At 45.9% G+C, this 20,965-nt stretch overlaps 1 protein-coding gene across 2 annotated transcripts in view; it reads right to left on the bottom strand.

The window, feature by feature from the left end:
* Nucleotides 1–20,965, bottom strand: part of PI4KA (phosphatidylinositol 4-kinase alpha) — a 101,708-nt gene that overhangs the window by 6,408 nt on the left and 74,335 nt on the right. For both annotated transcript variants that reach the window (XM_087705713.1, XM_087705714.1), the window contains exons 35-51: nucleotides 20,819–20,926; nucleotides 19,452–19,579; nucleotides 18,044–18,163; nucleotides 16,778–16,857; nucleotides 15,578–15,771; nucleotides 15,037–15,127; nucleotides 13,541–13,708; nucleotides 12,234–12,287; nucleotides 10,363–10,483; nucleotides 9,249–9,378; nucleotides 8,793–8,863; nucleotides 7,800–7,872; nucleotides 7,619–7,689; nucleotides 6,624–6,733; nucleotides 3,803–3,907; nucleotides 1,824–1,949; nucleotides 570–690 (exon numbers count right to left, since the gene is read on the bottom strand). In XM_087705713.1, coding sequence (XP_087561839.1) covers nucleotides 570–690; nucleotides 1,824–1,949; nucleotides 3,803–3,907; nucleotides 6,624–6,733; nucleotides 7,619–7,689; nucleotides 7,800–7,872; nucleotides 8,793–8,863; nucleotides 9,249–9,378; nucleotides 10,363–10,483; nucleotides 12,234–12,287; nucleotides 13,541–13,708; nucleotides 15,037–15,127; nucleotides 15,578–15,771; nucleotides 16,778–16,857; nucleotides 18,044–18,163; nucleotides 19,452–19,579; nucleotides 20,819–20,926 — 1,871 coding nt within the window. The remainder of the gene's footprint in view (nucleotides 1–569; nucleotides 691–1,823; nucleotides 1,950–3,802; nucleotides 3,908–6,623; nucleotides 6,734–7,618; nucleotides 7,690–7,799; nucleotides 7,873–8,792; nucleotides 8,864–9,248; nucleotides 9,379–10,362; nucleotides 10,484–12,233; nucleotides 12,288–13,540; nucleotides 13,709–15,036; nucleotides 15,128–15,577; nucleotides 15,772–16,777; nucleotides 16,858–18,043; nucleotides 18,164–19,451; nucleotides 19,580–20,818; nucleotides 20,927–20,965) is intronic.

Here is a 20,965-nt window from a genome sequence, read left to right as displayed (position 1 = left end):
CCCCACTGATCTCCAACTCCAAAGGAAGCTGATAACTGTGAGACGGCCCTGGCCCCCTCTCTGCCTCCGATGCAGAGCCCTCGTCTTACCAGACGAGTCGCCAGACAGTTAAAGAACAAGGGTCGACTTGGGAGTAAGGCCACAGGTGGATGATGAACGGCCCCTCTCAGAGGAAATAAAAGAGGAGCCAAAGGGGAGTGGAGTTTGCAGGAGACCATGAGTTCGCTTCATTCATCCGTGACTCTCCAAGGCTCGTTGCCAGGTTTTGCAGAGATCGGCCTGGCAGCTCTCCAAGCCAGATAAGGTCTGTGACTGGAAATCCTCCCTTGAAAGACTTTGCTGGATGTGAAGGAGCAGAATTCACAGTCAATTCATAAAAGGGGTTTTTGTTGGGACAATGAATTTGCTTCAGGCTCTTGGGAAGCCTACGTCAGAACAACAGGGAGCCGCAGCAGACTGATGAAAGAGCCACATGCGGCTCCAGAGCTGCCGACCCCTGCTCCAGGTAAAAGGGTGAACACACCCACCCACCCACACACACACAAAGAAGTCCCAAGGGGTAAACGAACCAATGTGAATGAGATGTCCATGTTTGTCCAGCATGATGTTGCCATTATGCCTGTCTTTAATTTGCAAGAGGAAGAGCAGGAGACTGTACGCAGCCATACTGCGGATGAAGTTGTAGCGAGCCTGCAAGGATGCAACAACATTGGAGATATTGAGAAAGAAGGTTTTGCATCATTAGGCCCTCAGTAGGCCAAAGCTGAAGATCTAAAACAGGAGCATTTTCATAATGGGGACGGGGACGGGGATGGGGGGGAACAGGGACTGAAGACAAAGGACTAATTTTCAGGAGAAGGATAAAGGAATCGAATGGTGTCACTTGGTAGACTTTGGGTTGACTTTATTCCTAACAATACAGAAGTTTTTGTGCTTGGCATCGCTGGACTATTTACCGCGGTGGCACAGTGGTTAGAGCGCAGTACTGCAGGCAACTTCTGCAGATCACCGGTTTGAATCTCAGCAGGCTCAAGGTTCCGAGGTGGGTCAAATGAGGACCCAGATTGTTGGGGGCAAAAGGCTGACTTTGTAAACCGCTTAGAGAGGGCTGTAAAGCACTGTGAAGCATTTAGGTCTAAGGGCTATTGCTAATTCTCCTCCTCCTCCTCCCCTCCTCCTATTCTCCATGATCCCCACTCCCTTGTACCATGGATGATGTTACCTAGTAGGCTCATGAAATGCCTGCACCCCAAGAACCCCACAGTCCTCCTCCTCCCTTTCTCCTCTCCCCTCCTCCTCCTCAAATCCCATTCCCTTCTAGCACTGATGAAGTTACCTAGTGGTGTCGTGAAATATCTTCAGGAAAACAGTAAGCTCAGAGACCACCAAGAACCCTACAGTTCTCCTTCTTCCCTTCTCTCCTTCCCTTCTCCACAAACCCCACTCCCTTCTAACACTGATGCTGTCACCTAGAAGGGTCATAAAATGTCTGCAAGAAAACCACCAAGCTCAGAGAGCACCAAGGACCCTACAGTCCTCCTCCTCCTTTCCACAAACGCTACTCCCTTCTAACATTGATGACGTCACCTAGCAAGGTCATAAAATGCCTGCAAGAAAACTACTAAGCTCAGAGAGCACCAAGGACCCTACAGTCCTCCTCCTCCTCCTCAAATCCCCTTCTCTTCTAGCACTGATGAAGTTACCTAGTGGGGTCATGAAATGTCTGGAAGAAAAGATCAAAGGTCAGAGAGCACCAAGGACCCCCCTAATTCAACCCCGAGCTACGAATAATCTTTTCTATCGATAAGAGTCTCACAAAATACCTTCTGGAAGGCCAGGGTAGATTCATCTCCGTACTGCCTGGTAAAATAATCGTACATCCCGAAGTCAGTCTGCCTGCCCAGCTGATCACGGGAAGTGCAATCTGGAATGCATTCAATGACGCCGCACTAGGAGAAAGAAGGGAAAGGAAGGGATGTGAGAAGCCGGAAGCTCCCAAGAGCACAGAAATTCTGCAAAACAGCTATAAGAGCCTGACCGGATACACATCGTGTCAGCTCTGCCTAGCTCGGTTTGTGGGTTCCCACATCTGCAACTCACCGAATCATCTGCAGCTGGAAAGCTGTCATAAACTCATAAGCAGAAAGAAATACAGGCGATCCTTCATGTACAACAGTTTATTTAGTAACCGTTGAATAAAAAGTGACTTAGGACCATTTTTCCATTTAATTTTTTTATTCTATTTTGATACAAACAGTCCCTCTTCCATTAAGCAGTGTGTCGTCTGGGTACACATGCTTTGTGCTATATATAACAGTTAAAATTTACAATCCATTCTTTGCTTAATACCAATCCCTTAAATGTCTAATACTATAACAATCCTCTTCTTGGATTTAAAAATTTGGGGCATGTAGTGATATATAATTATGTAATATTATTATGAGGATACCTGAAAACCTGAATCCAGCCCTCACTTTGGCCGAAAAAGTATGTTTTGGGGCGGGGTGGGTGGGAATAACAATGAAATTGCTATATATACTGTATACGTATACCTTTAAAAGGAGGATGTACAGTATGTTTAAATCATTAATATGGAAGATGTTTATTGAAATTTAATTATTAATACCATCAATATATAAACACAACCCTCCACTTGATTTAACTCTATTAACTCTATTAACACATTTTCTATATTTTACTCATCTACCTTTATTTCTAATTCTTATATTTATTCTCTACCCATTGGTAAAATTATTCCCATTTATATAATAATCAGTTCGTTCTTTCTCTTTGATTGCCAGTGTTAATCCGTTCATTTCTGCACATTCTAATATGTGTGTGTGTTGGGGGGGGGGAATAACAATGAAATTGCTATATATATGTATACCTTTAAAAGGAGGATGTACAGTATGTTTAAATCATTAATATGAAAGATATGTATTAAAATGTAATTATTAATACCATCAATATATAAACACAACCCTCTTCTTGATTTATTTAACTCTATTAACTCTATTAACACATTTTCTATATTTTACTCATTTACCTTCATTTCTAATTCTTATATTTATTCTCTACCCATCGGTAAAATTATTCCCATTTATATAATAATCATTTCGTTCTTTCTCTTTGATTGCCAGTGTTAATCCGTTCATTTCTGCCCATTCTAATATTCTCCTAATCCCCATTCTCCTCTGTAGGGATCACTTTTCCAGTTTTGCGCAAACACAATTCTAGCTGCAGTTATTAAATGGATAATCAAATATGCATTTTCTTTGCTATATGTTTATAGCCAATGGACCATTTTTCACACTTACGACCATTGTCGCATTGCCATAGGTCATGTGATCCAAATACAGACACGGCAACTGACTCCAATTTATGACGATCTTAGTGTCCCGGAGTCCCGGGATCCCCCTTTGTGGGGAAGCCAAATTCACTTAACAACTGTGTTACTAGCTTAACCACTGCGGTGATTCGGTTAACAAATGTGACAAGAAAAGTCATAAAATGGGACAAATCTCATTTAACAAATTTCTCACTGAGCAATATTAATCTTGGGCCCAATTATGGTCGTAAATCGAGGACAACCTGTACAAGAAATTTAATTTTAAGCCGAGAGAGAGTTTTTTTTAAGTGCTTGCATTTTAAATATTGCATTTACAGTATTGATTATACATACCTAAGGCCCATGTTGTCTAAAGTTAAAATTTGCTTAGTCTGCCCACTGCATATCCATCCATCCAAAGCAAAAGTATAACATGCGGATCAGTAAAAACTCGCCCTTCCTCCCGATACTCACCCCAGGAGCAGTAGCCACTACTCTGTAGGGAAAGACGTACAGGTCGAGGCCCACCAGCTGAAATATGTTCTTGAAGAGATCGATGATCTGCAAGGCCAGCATGTCCTGCCCAACACCAAAAGAAACAGGTGTCAGGCCTGCAGTCATATTCCTTCTGAGGAGAGGCCGCCTGTCAGGCCTGCAGTCATATTTCTTTTAGGATCTTTGGCCTGCCACTCTCTCTCTTTCTTTACTATACTGTTTCATTAGTGGGGTAATTGAGAGGGGGGAATAGTAAGGAGCAGAATGTGTTGTCAAAATAAAACATTCCTTTCTAGAAGCCCAAGGTCATCCTTTGTCTCCGCAACTCTGCACCTGACCGGAACTAGATGGGTGGAAATGCCAGCGTGGCAGAGGAAGATTGGACCGTGTGATGGACTTATGGGTTGGGGGCAATCATGACCTTTCAACTGGGTGGGAAACCCAGGAAGCTTTCAGATTCGGATTTTCCACAGCTGTGCCAACATGTCTCTCTTATTAAATTGGAACTTTGACGAAAGCTCTGCCTTGGACTCTGATTTAATTCTGGGTGATATTTGGAACGCTGACAAAAGGATTGAAGGGAGCGTTCAAATATTATGTGCAACGAAGATTAATAAAAGAAGATATTTGTAGCTCAGGGTTGACATGAGGGATCCTTGTTGCTCTCTGAAGTTGGCTGTTTTCTTGCCGATGTTTCATGACCCAACTAGGGAACGTCATCAGTGCTAGAAGGGAGATGGGTGTGTGGAGAGGAGGGAAAGGAGGAGGAGAAAGACTATGGGGTCCTTGGTGCTCTCTGAGCTTGGTTGTTTTCTTGCAGACACTTCATGACCCAACTAGGGAACATCATCAGTGCTAAAGGGAGTGGGGTGTGCAGGGAGGAGGAGGAACAATGACTGTGGGGTCCTTAATATTCTCTGAGCTTGGTTGTTTTCTTGCAGACCTTACATTAGCCAAACTAGGTAGCACCATCATGCTAGTAAGCAGGGATTTTCCGGGAGGAGGAGAACGACAGCGACGACGATGAGGAATGGCTATGGAATCCTTGGTGCTCTCTGAACTTGGCTGCTTTCTTGCAGACGTTTCATTACCCAACTAGGTAATATCATCAGTGCTAGTAAGGAGTACAGTTTGGTTATATTCTTGTCCTGTCAGTGTGGGTGGAGGTAGTCTTAGAGATTCTTTGGGCTGTTTGCTGTGGGCATTTTGGCAGTTTCTAGATTGGGATATTGTTCACTTTTTTCTTGGTCTGATGCTAACCTTGGAGTTATCTATGCTGATGTGGGGGCTGATTGCTGGTGGAGAGCTGCTGGAGTCTTTTCCATAGACTAGGGGTCAGCAATCTTAAATACTCAAAGAGCCACAAAGGTCCTAACTGAAAGCCCCCTGTTCAATTCTGGAGTCGACCGGAAATCCGGTTCCCCCACTATAGAGTCTCCTCCTAGCGCGGCATCCTTTTTCCTCTGTCAACAGGAAGTCCGGTTCCCCCACCATAGAGTCTCCTCCTAGCGCAGCATCCTTTTTCCTCTGTCAACAGGAAGTCCGGTTCCCCCACCATAGAGTCTTCTCCTAGTGCGGCATCCTTTTTCCTCTACCTGTCCTAACCGAAAGCCCTATCAATTGTGGAGCTGACCAGAAAACCCGCCCCTTGCCATAGAGTTTCCTTTTGGCGCACCCTGCTTCCCCCTCTCCCAAACCGGAAGCTCCTCTCAAAATTATGTTGCCGACTGGCAACAGGGAGCCACAACAGCCACAACAGAGGGATGAAAGAGCCACATGTGGCTCCAGAGCCGCAGTTTGCTGACCCCTGCCATAGACTATGCAAAAGGGCCTATCACCCAGCCCAAAAAGGAACAAAAAGACTACCGTATTTTTCGGACTATAAGACGCACCAAGATTTTTGAAGAGGTAAATTTTTTAAAAAAAAGTTTTTGCACTCTGCAGGCCTCCCAAACCTCTGCACACTTCATTTTTTTTGTGGAAAACACGTCATGTAGAGAATTTGAGAGGCCTGCAAAGTGTTCCTGGGGACTGGGAGGCAAAAACGAGGAAAAAACGCTTTCCCCCCTTTGTGTGTGTGCAAAAAACAGGATATACATAGGCTTTGGGAGGCTTGTAGAGTGCTCCTGAGGGCTGTGGGAGGAAAAAATGAGCAAAAAATGGGCCCATTTTTGCCCTCCGCAGCCCCCAAGAGCACTCTGAAAGCCTCCTAAAAGCTATGCACGGCCATTTTTGCGAAGGGGGTGGGGTTAAATGCTGCATTCGGTGTATAAGACGCACCCAGATTTTCACCCTTTTTTTGGGGGGGGGGCGTCTTATATGCTGAAAAAGACAGTACATTAACTCCAAGGTTAACACCAGACCCACAATCAAACAAGCGATACCCCAATCAAGAAACTGCCTAAGAGCCAAGATAAACAGCCAAACCAAAGAATCTCCAAGGCCGTCCTACCAACACTGACAGAGCAACCACAGAATATAAACTGACAGCAAGCCACACTCCTCACTAGCACTGATGATGTTACCAAGTTGGGTTATGAAACGTCTGTAAGAAAAGAACCAAGCTCAGAGAGCACTGAGGACCCCCCAGTCCTCCTCTTCCACTTTACAAACCCCGCTCCCTTCTAGCACTGATGATGTTCCCGAGTTTGGGCCATGAAACGCCTGCGAGGAAACAACCAAGCTCAGAGAGCACCAAGGACACCCCCCACCCTCCTCCCATCGCAACAACGATGGCTGAAAATCGTCCATAATATCCACAGGACGTGAGTTAAGAAGACAACCCTACAAGCTTTCTCACCTGCCTGCAGTCATCGCCCACTTTAAAGATGGCGGCCTGCCAGCAAATCTTCTTACTCTCCCTCCCGTCTTCTCCGCTTTCGTCTATGGAATCTGAACGGCAACGCAGACCTGAAAGAGTGGGAGCGGAGGGGTATTTTTGAAGAAGTTACGTTCCAAACGATAATATGTAAGAGATGTCCGTTAGGTGACTCTAGCCAGCAGTTAATTCTCTGCCCTTTCTGTGATGTAGTCGTAAGTGGGGGGGGGGGAGGAGGAGGAGGAGGAGGAGGAGGAGGAGGAGGAGGAGGAGGAGGAGGAGGAGGAGGAGGATTAGTATTTGGACGGGCTAGCTAGGAAGACTGTAGATTAGGCTGGGATATATAAAAAAAGCCCCGTCAGTGGCAAATCACTTGTACATCTTGCCAAAGAAACTGCAAAGATGTTAGGCCAGCATCCAGGAGTTGAGCTTGACTTCAATTTCTCTTCACTTCCTCTGACCAATGAGGAGGAGGAGGAGGAAGAGGAAGGAGCAGAGGAAGAGAAGGAGGCGAAGAGGGAGAAGTGGAAGGAGGAAGAGAAAGAGAAGGAGGTTCAGAGGGAGAAGAGGAAGCAGGAGAAGGAGGAGGAGAGGAAGGAAGAGGAGGAAGAAAAAAGGAAGGAGAAGAGGAAGCAGGAGGAGGAGGAAATGAAGAGGGGGAAGAGGAAGGAGAAGGAGGAGGAAGAGGAGGAAAAGGAAGAGGAGGAAGAGAAGGAGGCAAAGAGGGAGAAGAGGAAGGAGGAGAAGGAGGAGAAGAGAAGGAGAAGGAGGTGAAGAAGAGGAAGAAGGAGGAGGAGAAAAGGAAGGAGAAGGAGATTAAGGAGGAGGAGATTAAGGAGGAGGAAGAGGAGGAAGAGGTGGAAGGAGGAGAAGAGAAGGAGGCCAAGAGGGAGAAGAAGAAAACGAGAAGAAGAAGGAAGAGGAGATTGAGGAGGAAGAGAAGGAGGAGGAAGAGGAGGAGGGGGCATTACACCAACCTTCTTTTTCAAGTTCACTCACTCCACATCTCTTCACCTTGAACTTGGCCAAGTAAGGGGCTTTGGCAGCGCTGGGAGGAAGAAGAAGGAGGAGGCGTCAATGCCAGTAACAGTAATAATTCCTATTTTATTTTTTATTTCACTGGAGTAAAACAGGCCGGGAAAGGGTGCCAGGCCATACCTTTGCATCGGTGTTCCCGACTTGTAGTCGATATCCAGGACAATCGCTTCCGGGTTGCTTGGTAAATAGCAACCTATTTAGGGAAAGGGGACAAGACAAAAATCCTTGGTGACAACCAGCCGAGTGGTTGAGCTAGCAGGACTCATCAGGGGAAGACAGCGGCCAAGACTTTTCTCCTCTTTACAGGTAGTCCCCGACTTACAACCGTTCACTGAGTGACTGTTCAAAGTTACGACGGCACCGACAAAGAAGGGCTTTATGGCCCTTTCTCACACTTAAGAACTGTTGCAACGTCTCCAGCATCATGCGGTCAAAATTTGGATGCTTGCCAACTGATTCATAGGTGGCGCAGGGGTTAGAAGGCAATATTTGCAGACCAACTCTGCCGACTGCCAGCAGTTCGATCCTGACCGGCTCAAGGATGACTCAGCCTTCCGTCTTTCCGAGGTGGGTAAAATGAGGACTCAGATTGTTGAGGGCAAGAGGCCGACTCTGTAAACCGCTTAGAGGGGGCTGGAAAGCACTGTGAAGCAGTATATAAGTCTAAGTGCTATTGCTAATGTCCTCCCTTCCTCCCTCCCTCCCATGGTTAGAATGCAGTATTGCAGGCTGACTGCCCACAGCCAGGAGTTCGATCCTGACTGACTCAAGGTTGATTCAGCCTTCCGTCTTTCCAAGGTGGATAAAATGAGGACCCAGATTGTTGGGGGCAAGAGGCTGACTCTATAAAGTGCTGAGAGAGGGCTGTAAAGGGGTATATGTCTAAGAGGTATTGCTAGCTTCCTTCCTCCCTCCCTCCCATGGTTAGAGTGCAGTATTGCAGGCTGACTCTGCCCCACATCCAGGAGTTCGATCCTGACTGGCTCAAGGTTGACTCAGCCTTCCGTCTTTCCGAGGTTGGTAAAACGAGGACCCAGATTTTTGGGGACAATAGGCTGACTGTCTCCCTTAGAAACAAAAATTTTGGACTCCCTGTAAGCATTAATTTCTTACCGGGTTGCACTTTCACTTCAGATAAAGCGTTCAAACAAGCCTTTTTTCGCTCTTCGCCTTTGGGATAAGGCCTATGGGTGGGGGGAGAAAAAACACACATATTGGGGGCATTTGAATCATGAATTCTGACCCGTGAGGCAAGTTGGGTTTTGTTTATAAAGTCCATTTCAATCTCTTCTTTTAAAGACCCCGTAATCCTTTGCGGGATGGAGGCAACTGAATGGAGCTGTGTTTACTGACCGGATGCCCTTCCCTGTCACCAGGGCAGAGTTTTGTTCAGCAGATATAATCTCATTGTGGCCAGAGAGGGAAATATCTGCCTCTACCTGGGGTCGAACTCACAGCCTCCTGATTCTGAGGCGAGAGCTCTACCTCTATGCCACCACACCGCTCATTAGGTCCCTTTCAACGCAAGGAAAGAATCAGGTTTTTCTATGCCTCGGCCTTTCTACTCACTTGATGATGGCGGAAACGTTGGTGATTTTGTTGAAGAAGTCAAATTCCCGTTGGTAAAACTCCTTTGCTGGGCCAGACAACGAGCCGGTTATTTCCTCGACGAGCTGCTCCAGCAGTTCCCCAATGTCAGCTACAGAAAAGAGGAAGCAGGAGGGTGAAATTTGTGGGGTCCTTGGTGCTCTCTGAGCTTGAGGGTTTTCTGATGGACATTTCATGGTTCAGCTAGGTAGCATCATCAGTGCTAGAGGGAAGAGGGCTTTATGGAGTGTAAGAGCCGAGGTGGCGCAGTGGTTAGGGTGCAGTACTGCAGGCCACTTCAGCTGACTGTTATCTGCAGTTCAGTGGTTCTAATCTCACCGGCTCAAGGTTGACTCAGCCTTCCATCCTTCCAAGGTGGGTGAAATGAGGACCCACACTGTGGGGGCAATATGCTGACTCTGTAAGCCGCTTAGAGAGGGCTGAAAGCCCTATGAAGTGGTATATAAGTCTAACTGCTATTGCTATTACTAAGAGGAGGAAGAGGAGGAGGAGGAAGAGGAGGAGGAGGAAGAAGAGGAGCAGGAAGAGGAGGAGGAAGACTGTGGGGTCAGTGGTCTCTGAATTTGGATTTTCTGGCAGACATTTCATGGCTCAGCTATGTAGCATCATCAGTGCTAGAAGGGAGAGGGCTTTATGGCGTGGAAGAGGAGAAAGAGGAGGAGGAAGAGGAGGAAGAGGAAGAAGAGGAGCAGGAAGAGGAGGAGGAGCAGGAAGAGGAGGAGGAGCAGGAAGAGGAGGAGCAGGAAAAGGAGGAGGACTATGGGGACGGTGGTCTCTGAACTTGCATTTTCTGGCAGACATTTCGTGGCTCAGCTAAGTAGCATCATCAGTGCTAGAAGGGAGAGTGCTTTATGGAGTGGAAGAGGAGGAAGAGGAAGAAGAGGAGCAGGAAGAGGAGGAGGAGGAGCAGGAAGAGGAGGAAGACTGTGGGGTCAATGGTCTCTGAACTTGGATTTTCTGGCAGACATTTCATGGCTCAACTAGGTAGCATCATCAGTGCTAGAAGGGAGTGGGCTTTATGGAGAGGAGGAAGAGGAGGAGGGTAGTGCAACATCTCCAAACTTGGTCTACTCACGGTCTTTCTGGTGTGCCTCTTCATCCAGGTAGATGTTGGTCTTCATATTCCAAATGAACTGGTGAGCCAGCAGCTGGGACTTGGAAGCTGCCCAGAGGATGTACTCCCTGACGTAACCCATCTGAGAAAATACAACAGGGTGGGTCTTCATCTAAACATAGCTCCGACCAGGAATGGGTTGAGACAGAGAAGCCCAAGTGCCCCAATAGAACAGTCCCCCCCCCCCTTTAAATCCCAACCATGGGACGTCTTCCTTGATTCTTGGTGACTTGTATTAGTGATTTATTGAACTCTCCAGTTTATCCAAGCATCATAGAAACAATGAATAATCTATCCATCTGTCTACTTCTCTGTCCATCCATCCGTCTACATTCATACCTGTCTCTGTCTATCTCTACTTATCACTCTCAGTATCTATCTACCCATCCATATCCCTCCCTCCATTTCTCTTTCTCTGTCTCTCATATATCTATTATTTATGACTCTTGTGCAATGTGTATCATCTATCTTTTCTGCAATTCTGTCTACATTATCATCCTTTCTTTCTTTCTTTCTTTTTCTTTCTTTCTCTCTCTCTATTTTCTCTTTCTCTATCTATCCATGCACCCACCCACCCACTTACCTATCATTTACTTCTCTAGATCTCTATCATCTTTACCTAGATCTAGATAGCCATCTGAATATAATTTTCCTCTCGTCTAAAGTTCTCCCATCCACCCATCTACATTCATACCTCTATCTCTACTTATGACTCCAGTATCTATCTACCTATCCATATCCCTCCCTCCATCTCTCTCTCTCTCTCTCTCTCTCTCTCTCTCATATATCTATTATTTATGACTCTTGTGCAATGTGTATCATCTTTCTTTTCTGCAATTCTGTCGACATTATCCTTTCTTTCTTTCTCTCTATTTTTCTCTTTCTCTATCTATCCATCCACCCACCCACCCACTTACCTATCATTTACCTCTCTAGATCTCTATCATCTTTACCTAGATCTAGATAGCCATCTGAATATAATTTTCCTCTAGTCTAAAGTTCTCCCATCCATCCATCCATCCATCCATCCATCCATCCATCCATCCATCCTCCATCCATCCATCCATCCACATTCATACCTCTATCTCTACTTATGATTCTCAGTATCTATCTACTCATCCATATCCCTCCCTCCCTCCCTCCCTCGCTTTCTCCCTTTCTCTCTCTCTCTCTCTCTCTCTCTCTCTCTCTCATATATCTATTATTTATGATTCTTGTGCAATGTGTATCATCTTTCTTTTCTGAAATTCTGTCTACATTATCATCCTTTCTTTCTTTCTTTCTTTCTTTTTCTTTCTTTCTTTCCTTCCCTTCTATTTTCTCTTTCTCTATCTATCCCCCTACCCACCCACCTACCTATCATTTACCTATCTAGATCTCCATCATCTTTACCTAGAACTAGACATCCATCTGAATATAATTTTTCTCTTATCTAAATCCATCCATCCATCCATCCATCCATCTACATTCATACCTCTATCTCTACTTACGACTCTCATTATCTATCTATCTATCCATATCCTTCCCTCCTTCCATCTCTCTGTCTCTGATATATCTATTATTTATGACTCTTGGGAAACATGAATCACCTATCTTTTCTGCAATTCTGTCTACATTATCATCCTTTCTTTCTTTTTTATTTCTTTCTTTCCTTTTTTTTATTTTCTCTTTCTCTATCCCCCCACCCACCCACTTACCTATCATTTACCTCTCTAGATCTCTATCATCTTTACTTAGATCTCCATCTGAATATAATTTTCCTCTCGTCTCAAGTTCTCCCACCCACCCACCCATCCATTCATCCATCCATTGCAGTCTTTATCAGCCCTTACCTTGTCATATCTAAGGGCCTGCACAATCTGCGGAATGTAGAATAGAATAGCATCCTGGGGGTGGAGAGAAGGGGAAGAAGGAAAAAGAAGTTAGGATTTCTTTTTGTCAAAGTACCGACATTCTGCCTTCAAGAGCATCTCCTCCCATCATCAACAGGGAAGGGGTGCATTTTTAAAAATTACATGCTGGTTGCTAAGCATCCACATTTTCAATCAATCAATTAATCAATCAATCAGAATGGAACTGAAAGGGGCCTTGGAGGTCTTCTAGTCCAACTCCCTACTTAAGCAGGAGTGACCTTATACCAGAGGTCCCCAAACTTGGCAACTTTAAGACTTATGGACTTCAACTCCCAGAATTCTCCAGCCAGCTATGACTGTATGACTGAAATGGATGCTGTGTTGATTTTAATTTTGTAATTTTAAATGTTTTAATGTTTTTATTTGTTGTTTTATTTGCTGTGAGCCGCCCAGAGTCCCTAGGGAGTGGGCGGCATACAAATACCATTAAAGTTTGAAAGTTTGTAAAAATCTCCACTCTCTCCCCACTCCTGGGAGAAAGATATTCCAAAATCCCCATTCCCACCCCACTCTAGGGCCAGACAGAGGTGACATTTGCCGGTTCTCTGAACTACTCAAAATTTCTGCTACTAGTTCTCTGAACTACTTGAAATTTCCACTACTAGTTCTCCGAACTACTCGAAATTTCTGCTCCTGGTTCTCCGAACTACTCAAAATTTCTACTACTACTTCTCCGAACTAGTCAAAATGTTTGCTACCGGTTCTCCAAACTACTTAAAATTTCCGCTACTAGTTCTCCAAACTACTCAAAATGTCCACTATCGGTTCTCCATACTACTCAAAATTTCCGCTACTGGTTCTCCAAACTATTCAAAATTTCTGCTACCAGTTCTCTGAACAACTTGAAATTTCCACTACCGGTTCGCCGAACTACTCAAAATTTCCGCTACCAGTTCTCTGAACTACTCAAAATTTCCGCTACCGGTTCTCCATACTACTCAAAATTTCTGCTACCGGTTCTCTGAACTACTTGAAATTGCCGCTACCAGTTCGCCGAACTACTTGAAATTTCCGCTACCGGTTCTCTGAACTACTTGAAATTTCCGCTACCGGTTCTCCAGAACCTGTCAGAACCTGCTGGATTTCACCCCTGGCTGCCATGCCATGCCATGCCATTCCAAAGTGAAGTTGGGAAAAAGGCAGAGGGGGTCATTTAGGAGCCCGGCATCTACAGTACTTCAGCACAAAGACATTCTATGATCTTTTCCAGCAAACGTCTTACTTACCGGAGGGAAAGATCGCAGCACTTTTACCCCGTATTGAGCTGTCAAAGGATGAGGAGGGTACATGCTGGAGAAATAGGAGAGGCCCGTCGGTGGGTCGGTGGGGGTCCAGCACAGGATGTGGCTGAGCTCTGGAGCGTCAGCATCGATGGTGTGCCAAGTAACAAGATACTGAAAAGCAAAAGGGGGGAGAACCACATACCCACACATGAACCCCAATAGCAATAGACAAAAAAAAGGGGGGGGGACATTTTCCATGATAGCTAGGTTCCCACACTGAATAAAAGGTGTGGTTTCTTGTTCATCCATCCAGGTATCTTATAGGCCACAGATTCTGATTTACAAACTGCAATGGGTGGCTCCACCCGAGTGGTGCGTTGGCCTAGAAGTGGAGCTCACGCCTCACAATCAGGAGGTCTGTGAGTTCGATCCCAGGTAGAGGCCAGATCTTTCTCTCTCTGGGCACAATGAGAATGTATCTGCCGAACAAAACTCCATATTGGTGACGGGAGGCGCATCCGGCCAGTAAATATTCAGCTCCATTCAGTTGCCCAGCTTCCACCCCCAAAGGATGATTAGTTTCTATGGCTGAGTGTTGTGGGACCTAGAGGTGGAGCTCTTGCCTCTCAATCAGGAGGCTGGGAGTTCAATCCTAAGTAGAGGCAAATCTTTCTCTCTTTGGGCACAATGAGATTATATCTGCTGAATGAAACTCCGTATTGGTGACGGGAAGCTCATCCGACCAGTAAATACTCAGCTCCATTCAGTCGCCCAGAATGGATGAATGGGTGGCTCCACCCACTGTGGTTAACTGAGGCCAAATCAAACCGACCATGTTCTGGCCAGAGTTCTGATGAAAATTTGGATCATCATCTTCTTCTTTTTTTTATTATTATTTTTTTATTTTTTATTAACAAACATGTAAAATACACACACACAAAACCTAGACGTACACCACATTTACACAATACAATATGAACAGGAGCTTCCTGTTCTTTCTAATAGCAATTATCAATCGATACCGCTCCTCTTATATTACTTCCCCTTCTGTTGTATTTCATTTGGATTTCACCATTCTTAACCCTCTTATTTGACTCATAACTATTATTTTTTGAGTTTTGTTATATTCCTTCATTGATTCATGCTCCTTTCCTCCATCCACCTATACCATTTATCCCATATCTGGTAGAATTCTGATTCTTCTTTTCCCTGGATTTCTTTAGTTAGTTTGTCAATTTCAGCACGGATTTCCACAACCTTTCTTATTATTTCATCTTCGCTTGGAGTTAATTTGTTTTTCCATTTCTGGGCAAAGACAATCCCTGCCGCCGTAATTATATGTAGTATTAAATACTGGATTTCTTTTTTGTATTTCGCAGACATTATTCCTAATTAAAAAAAACCTTCAGGTTTCCATTCTATTTTAACCTCTGTTATTGCCTCCAGCCAATTTTTGATTCTTTTCCTGATGAAAATTTGCATCATTTTCAAAGGCCTACCTTGATGGCTTCCGGCACGTCACTGACGGCTCCAGGGTCCAAGCGAACCAGACGGGTGACCTCCATCCCAATGGCTTCTGTGTTTTTAAATCTAAGGAACCAACAGGAGATAAACTGGTCGCCCTCCACTTATGACCATTTGAGGCAGTGCTCAACTTAGAACTGATCCTTTAGTGCCCCTTCCAAGTTACAACAAGGTGACTTACAATCATTTTCCTGACTATCGCAGCTTCCCCATGATTGCTTGATCAAGATTCAGTCCCTTAGCAAAGGACTCGGATTTATGACAGTTGCAAGGGGTCATGGGATTCCCTTTTGCGACCTTCTGGCCAGCAAAGTCAGTGGGGAAGCCAGATTCACTTAACAACAGTGTTCCTCACGTAACAGCTGCAGGGATTTCCTTGACAAATTGTTTCGCAAACTCACTTAATAACAGTCTTGCTTAGCAAAAACTGATGTTTTGGGCTCAGTTGTGGTTGCACATCGAGGGCCGCCTGGATCCAAAGTTTACTGATTTTGTAACGCAGGGCAAGGGACTCACCTGGTGGGAAGCTGCACCGCCAGGTAAGGGGAGATACTCCAAGCCAGGTTCACGTTATCCTTCCATTGCTTCTCACTCAGGCTGACGTATTTGGAGCGCCAGTTGGCAACGCTGTTTTCACCCGTCTGGTCCAGCTCCAGCTCCGGAGACGAAAGAGGATTATACCAAGTGATGAGGCGCTCAATCTCCGTAGCCTTTGAAAGAAAGAAAGGAAGAAAGAAAACAAAAGAAAGAAAATGAAAGAAAGAAAATGAAAGTTAAGTAAGTAAGTGCTGGGCATTTTAAGTAGTTGTACTGGAATTACTTCGATAAAACAAACAAACAAACATTGGCCAGGACAGATGGAAAGAAAGAAGGAGGGAGGGAGGGAAGGAAGGAGGAGGGAAGGAAGAAGGGAGGGAAGGAAGGAAGGAAGAAAGAAAGAGGGAGGGAGAAAGAAAGAAAGAAAAAAGAGGGGAAGGAAGGAAGAAAGGGGAAGGAAGAATACAAGAGGGAGGGAAAGAGGGAGGGAAGGAAGGAAGAAATGAAGGAAGAAAGGGGACGGAAGAAGGAAAGGAAGGCAGGATGGAGGGAGGGAAAGAAAGGAGAAGGGAAGGAGGGAAAAAGGAAAGAGGAAGAAAGGAAGGAAGGAAAAAGGGAGTGAGGGAGGAAGGAAGGAAGGAAAGAAAAAAGAGTATGGAAGAAGGAAAGGAAGGCAGGAAGGAAGGAGGGAAGGAAAGAAAGGAGAGAAGGAGGGAAGAAAGAAAGAGGAAGGAAGGATGGAAGGAAGGAAGGAAAAAGGAAGGCAGGGAGAGAGGGGGGAGGAAGGAAGAAAGGAAGGCAGGAAGGAAGGAGGGAAGAAAAGAAAGGAGGAGGGAAGGAAGGAAGGAAGGAAGGAAGAAGGAGGAGGGAGGAAGGAAGGAAGGAAGGAAGGGAGGGAGGGAGGAAGGGAAGGAGGGAGGGGATTTGGGGCAGAAGACATGTTTTGACTTATCAAAGTTCAAGGGGGTCTTGAGTCACACTCTATTTCTGGCGATGTGAGAGATGTGCCCAAATCATTTTCATGGTTTCAGAAGTGGGAAAAAAAGATAGTGCCGTTGTGACTTTGAACGGTTGTTAATTAAACTTCCGTAAGTCGAGGACTATCTGTAGTCTGTAAAATCGAGGCTTTCCCACTTACATAGGACTGGGTCTGTGCTGGGTTTAGGAGAAGAGACTTACCAGAAGTGAGAGGAGCAGAGTTCTCCTTTTCATGTAGTATTTGTGGAGCTGAGTGCCTCGATTCGTCTTCTTCGACATGCCTTCGAAAGTCAACACAATAGCCTTAATTTATTTATTTGTGAAATCTATAGATTGTCCTCGATTTACAACCACAGCCGAGCCCAAAGTCTCTATTGTGAAGGAGACATTTATTAAGGGAGTTTTGCCCCACTTTACGACTTTTCTTGCCACTTTTGTTAAGTGAATCACCACAATTGATAAGTCAGTCACCTGGTTGTTAAGTGAATCTGGCAGTGAGGAGGTTGGGAAGGAACATGGGCCAGTCCTGAAGTCTGGGGAAAGCAGAGAGGGGGCCAGGGCCGTATGCCAGTTATCAGCTGCCTTCACAGTCAGACATCAGTGAGGCAGAAGAACAGCTGGAGCCTGTTCCCAGTGTGTGCATGTGCAGAGTTGCCAGACAAAGGCAACAGCTAAGGAACAACAGCTAAGGTCGATTTGGGAGTAAGGCCATAGGTGGATGGTGAATGGCCCCTCCCATAGGGAATAAAAAGGGAACAAAAGGGGAATGGAGTTTGCAGGAGATAATTAGTTCATTCCTGCATTCTTGCCAAGTATTGCGGCATCTGAAAGCTATCGCTCTGGCCACTCTCCAAGCCTGATAAAGGTCGGTAATTGTGAACTATCTTGGAAGACTTTGAGAGAGGAAAGACTTTCCTGGAGAGAAATTCACTGTAAATTAAATAAAAGGAGTTTATCGGGACGAGGACTCGGCTTTGTGCTGCTGGGGAAGCCTGGGTCAGAACAGCTCCCCCGTTGGCTTGGCTCGTTAGAAGGTTGCAGAAGGGGTGATGTGACTATGGGACACAGCAGCAGTCGTAAGTATGAGTCGGTGGCCAAGCATCTGAATTTCGATTGTGTGGACGCTGCAAAGGTCGTAACAGACAAAAAATCTGACTGCCCCAGTTGTTGTGAGGATTAAACAGGGTGATGAAACAGGAGTTTAATTTCCCTGAAAATAAGACCTCCCCGAATAATAAACCCAATCGGGCTTTTGAGCACATGCGCTAAAATAAGCCCTCCCCTCAAAAGAAACCCTCCCTGAAAATATTGCAACAGAGCAGCAGCCATGAGGTGACCACGCTCGCCACCTCCAGCACCTCAAAAATAATAAGTCCTCCCCGAAATAAGCACTTATTTCGGGGGTCAAAAGAAAATAAGACCCTGTCTTATTTTCGTGGAAACCCGGTAAGATAAAGCAAGACGCACCTGATTTTTTGGAGATGGTCGACATGCCGCTGGATAAAGGATAAGTGTTGATCCATCCCTGGGTAGCTTGCTGTCGGGAGCCCACAGTGATGTCAAGATTGCTCCGGGTGTCTTGGTTATCTAAAGGTTTTAAAGAAGCATCCGGTTGGCACCAAGCCAGACAATCAATAGCAACAGCAGAAGCACTTAAAACTTATATACCACTTCACAGTGCTTGGCAGTCCTCTCTAAGCAGTTTACACAGTCGGCACACTGTCGCCAATTATCTGGGTCCTCGTTTTACTGGCCTCGGAAGGATGGAAGGCTGAGTCAACCTCGAGCCAGTCAGGATCGAACTCCTGGGCAGAGTTAGTTTGCAATACTGCATTCTAACCACTGTGCACCATGGATGGATGGAGGGATGCAGGGGTGGGATTCAAATGTTTTTACTACCGGGTCTGTGGGCGTAGCTTGGTGGGTATGGAATGGCAGGTGTGGTTTGGTGGGCGTGGCAGGGGAAGGACACTGTAAAATCTCCATTCCCTCCAGATCAGCTGGGACTCGGGAGGCAGAGAATAGATGGGGGTGGGGCCAGTCAGAGGTGGTATTTTCTGGTTCTCTGAACTACTCAGAACCTGCTGAATACCAACCTCTGGATGGATGGATGGATGGATGGATGGATGGATGGATGGATGGAAGGAAGGAAGGATGGATGGATGATGGATGGAAGGATGAAGGAAGTAAAGAAGGAAGGATGAAGGAAGGAAGTAAAGAAGGAAGGATGATGGATGGATGGATGGATGGATGGATGAAAGGAAGGAAGGAAGGATGGATGATGGATGGATGGAAGGATGAAGGAAGTAAAGAAGGAAGGATGAAGGAAGGAAGTAAAGAAGGAAGGATGATGGATGGATGGATGGATGGATGGAAGGAAGGAAGGATGGATGATGGACGGAAGGATGAAGGAAGGATAAAGGAAGGATGAAGGAAGGGAGGAAGTAAAGAAGGAAGGAAGTAAAGAAGGAAGGATGAAGGAAGGAAGGAAGGAAAGAAGGAACGAAGGAAAGGAGGAAGAAAGGAAGGTAGGAAGGAAGGAAGGAAGGAAGGAAAGAATCCGATCCAGAGCCTTCAGGAAAGCCTTGTTGGCTGCAGAAGAAATGGGCCGAGGTGTTGTGAGGCTTGGCTGCAACTATCCGAAGGTAAGTAGCACGTCAGCTCCACGCCACCCTCATCCACCACTCTAGCTTAATTTTTACCCGTGCTCCCTGGAGTGGGCAAGGTCTTAATTAGAGCTTAAATGCTTATTTTGTCGGAGGGGAGGGGGGTAAGGCTTATACTGGGTGCACGTGTAAAAATCAAGCTAGGATTTACTTTCTGAGTAGGTCTTATTTTCCGGGAAACACAGCGCCATAACCTATGAAACACATACCTGGAGGCACAAGCTGGTTGGCGGTTAAGTATTTCTTGTCGGAGAACATTGCAGTCCAAAACTTGATGAGGATGATGATGTCCTCACGCAGCCTCTTCTCTCCTTGAGTTGGACACTTGGGGGTGGAGCTGCAACAGAGGGCAAACAACATGAGGATTGGAGAGGCATTTGGGCAAGAAAATGCACCCGTCACAGCTCATCCACACTTTTGGGTGTTGTGTGAACCCGCTTTGGGGCTCCCCTGCTCCTTCCTCATCTGATCTCTGATGTCAACAGAAGATTTGCAATCAAGGGAGCTGTTACTATTTGGGATGGCCTTTTAGTGCTTCACGATTGTTGGTAGGGCCCTTGCATTTTTGTTAGGTTGTCAATCAATCAATCAATCAATCAATCAATCAGAATAGAGCGTGACTTCCCTTTCAACTTTCATTTCACTTTTTCCCACTGTGGAGGAGGAGGGAGGAGGGGGGGAGAAGGGGAAGAGGAGGAGGAGTGGGGGAAGGGAAGTAGTAGAAGGAAGGAGGAGGAGGAGGAGAAATAAGGAGGATAAAGAAGAGAAGCAGAAAGGAGAGGGAAGAAGAAGAGGAAGAGGAGGAGAAGGATGGGGAGAAGAAGGGGAAGGAGGAGGAGAAGGAGGAAGAGGAGAAGAAGGGGAAGAGGAGTAGGGGGAGAAGAAAGAGTAGGAGAAGAAGAGAAGGAGGAAGAGAAGGAGAAAGAAGGAAGGAGGGGGAGGGGGAGGAGGAAGGAGAAGGAGGAAGAGAAAGAGGAGAAGGAGGATGAGAAAGAAGAGAAGGAGAAAGGAGGGGGAAGAAGAAGGGGAAGGAGGATGAGAAAGAAGAGAAGGAGAAAGGAGGGGGAAGAAGAAGGGGAAGGAGGAGGGGAGAAGGAGGAAGAGGAGAAGGGGAAGACAAGTAGGGGGAGGAGGAGAAAAAGGAGGAGGAGGAGAAAGAGTAGGAGGAGGAGGGGGAAGGGGAGGAGGAGGAGAAGGGGAAGAGGAGGAGGGGGAGAAAGAGGAGAAGAAATAATAGGAGGAGGAGGAGGAGTGGGAGAAGAAGAGAAGGAGGAAGAGAAGAAGGAGAAAGAAGAGAAGGAGAAGAGTAGTAGAAGGAAGGAGAAGGAGGAGGGGGAGGAGGGAGAGGGGGAGAAGAAGGGGAAGAGGATGAGGGGAAGAGAAGGAGAAGGAAGGAGAAGGAGGATGAGAAAGAGGAGAAGGAGAAAGGAGGGGAAGAAGGGGAAGGAGGAGAAGAAGGGGAAGAGGAGGATGGGGAGAAGAAGAGGAGAAGGAGGAAGAGGAGAAGGAGAAAGAAGAGGAGAAGAGTAGTAGAAGGAAGGAGAAGGGGAAGGAGGAGGAGGAGGAGGGCGAATACCTGAAGTAATCAAAAGCCGTGGAATAGATCTTCTCTCTCAAGACGTTACGAATCGTTGCGTTTGCGATGACATCGGCATGCAGCAGAGACAGTCCCAGGGTTAAGAGTCTACAAGAGCCCAAAAGAATCCCATTAGAATCTTTAGGC

Source organism: Thamnophis sirtalis, unplaced genomic scaffold (assembly GCF_051295495.1).
Source record: "Thamnophis sirtalis isolate CommonGarterSnake01/CBP01778 unplaced genomic scaffold, rThaSir2_p1.2 scaffold_2, whole genome shotgun sequence".
NCBI lineage: Eukaryota > Metazoa > Chordata > Lepidosauria > Squamata > Natricidae > Thamnophis > Thamnophis sirtalis.
This window is presented reverse-complemented; position numbering and strand designations above follow the sequence as displayed.